Source organism: Penaeus japonicus, unplaced genomic scaffold, assembly GCF_977035675.1.
Source record: "Penaeus japonicus unplaced genomic scaffold, GWHDUDI00000001_assembly GWHDUDI00000006, whole genome shotgun sequence".
Taxonomy (NCBI): Eukaryota; Metazoa; Arthropoda; class Malacostraca; order Decapoda; family Penaeidae; genus Penaeus; species Penaeus japonicus.
Genome location: NW_028234408.1, coordinates 7,306,830 through 7,307,991, shown reverse-complemented (window position 1 = coordinate 7,307,991; position 1,162 = coordinate 7,306,830). Strand labels below are relative to the sequence as shown.

At 38.4% G+C, this 1,162-nt stretch overlaps 1 protein-coding gene across 1 annotated transcript in view; it reads right to left on the bottom strand.

Moving 5' to 3' along the window:
- The window catches only part of LOC122257586 (uncharacterized), a gene marked incomplete at its 5' end in the record, with an annotated part of 42,512 nt that extends 41,609 nt beyond the window's left edge, over positions 1 to 903 (bottom strand). Inside the window, one exon of the mRNA XM_086537443.1 lies at positions 833 to 903. Coding sequence (XP_086393569.1) covers positions 833 to 903 — 71 coding nt within the window. The remainder of the gene's footprint in view (positions 1 to 832) is intronic.
- Positions 904 to 1,162: the final 259 nt, after the last annotated feature.

The window sequence follows — 1,162 nt, the reverse complement described above, 5'->3', positions numbered from 1 at the left end:
GTGCAAGCTTAACGTCCAAAACCTAGATGGCCCCCCTTTTTTCTAGCACCAGCAGGTGACAGCGCCTTGCATGGCACCCCTCCACGGTCTCTAGCCTGCACTGTCTCTATAGTGCGATGGCCCACCCTACGTTGATGCACCCTTGCTCTAAAGTACCGCGATGAAGATGTGCAGCAGAACGAGAAGAGGAAGGTGACTCAATCCTACCCAGTGTCTAAAATGTGCTCCTGGCCAATTTGGATGTCTTTCATGTGGCACTCACAGTCACAAGCACAGGTTTCATTCCTCTTCCCTAACTCTTTTGTTATCTTTATTGTAGGTGGTTATATGTTTCGTATTCGTTCATGACAGCACAAAAATACGAAAAAATAAGTTGCTTTGTCGGGTACTCCCATAAAACACAAGCGAATTACTTCTATCACATTGAGTTAAAGAAAATAATGAGCTAGTATGGATAACTACTACAATTTTAGTCAACTGCAGCACTGCCACTCGATAGAGCCTGTCATACGGGGACTGCACTATAAGTCTCTAAACTCAATAAAACAAGTAAACCACAAAAAAATAAAATCACAAAAACCAGGCCTAGTTTTTTACAATGAATGACTGAAAGAGATTTGGATGCTTCAAATTATATTGCTTCAAGTGGTCTCTCTCTAAAATAAAACTTATCCTGGAGGCTGGGCAAGCAAATTTATCTCCGTCTGCAATGGGTTAATTACATACTTTCTCCTTTTTTCTATTTCCATCTTTATTAAACAGGCATTGCTGACTACGGGTTAATCAGTCCAAAGACAGTTTTAAAGTCGTCCCACTGCGAAAAGAAACTCACCTCAGAGAAAGAACCTCGACGTTGGGCAATTTTCTCACGACAGACACATCTGATAATTCACTGCCCCTGAAATAAAAAAGTCAAATAATTATCTTGGTACAGAAAATGAAAAAAGTTATGAATAATATCTCATCTGGATGTGATAAATAGGTGAATGACTAAATCTATGATAAGAGCAATAATAATCAAACTACTACTACTATTACTTCTACTACAACTACTAAAGGTACTGAATATAAAATGTTACAATCTTTTTTTTCATCTTCATCTAAAACACTTGGAACAATCATGAATTCTAAAATTAACTATAAGCTGTAGTGAAGACCCAGG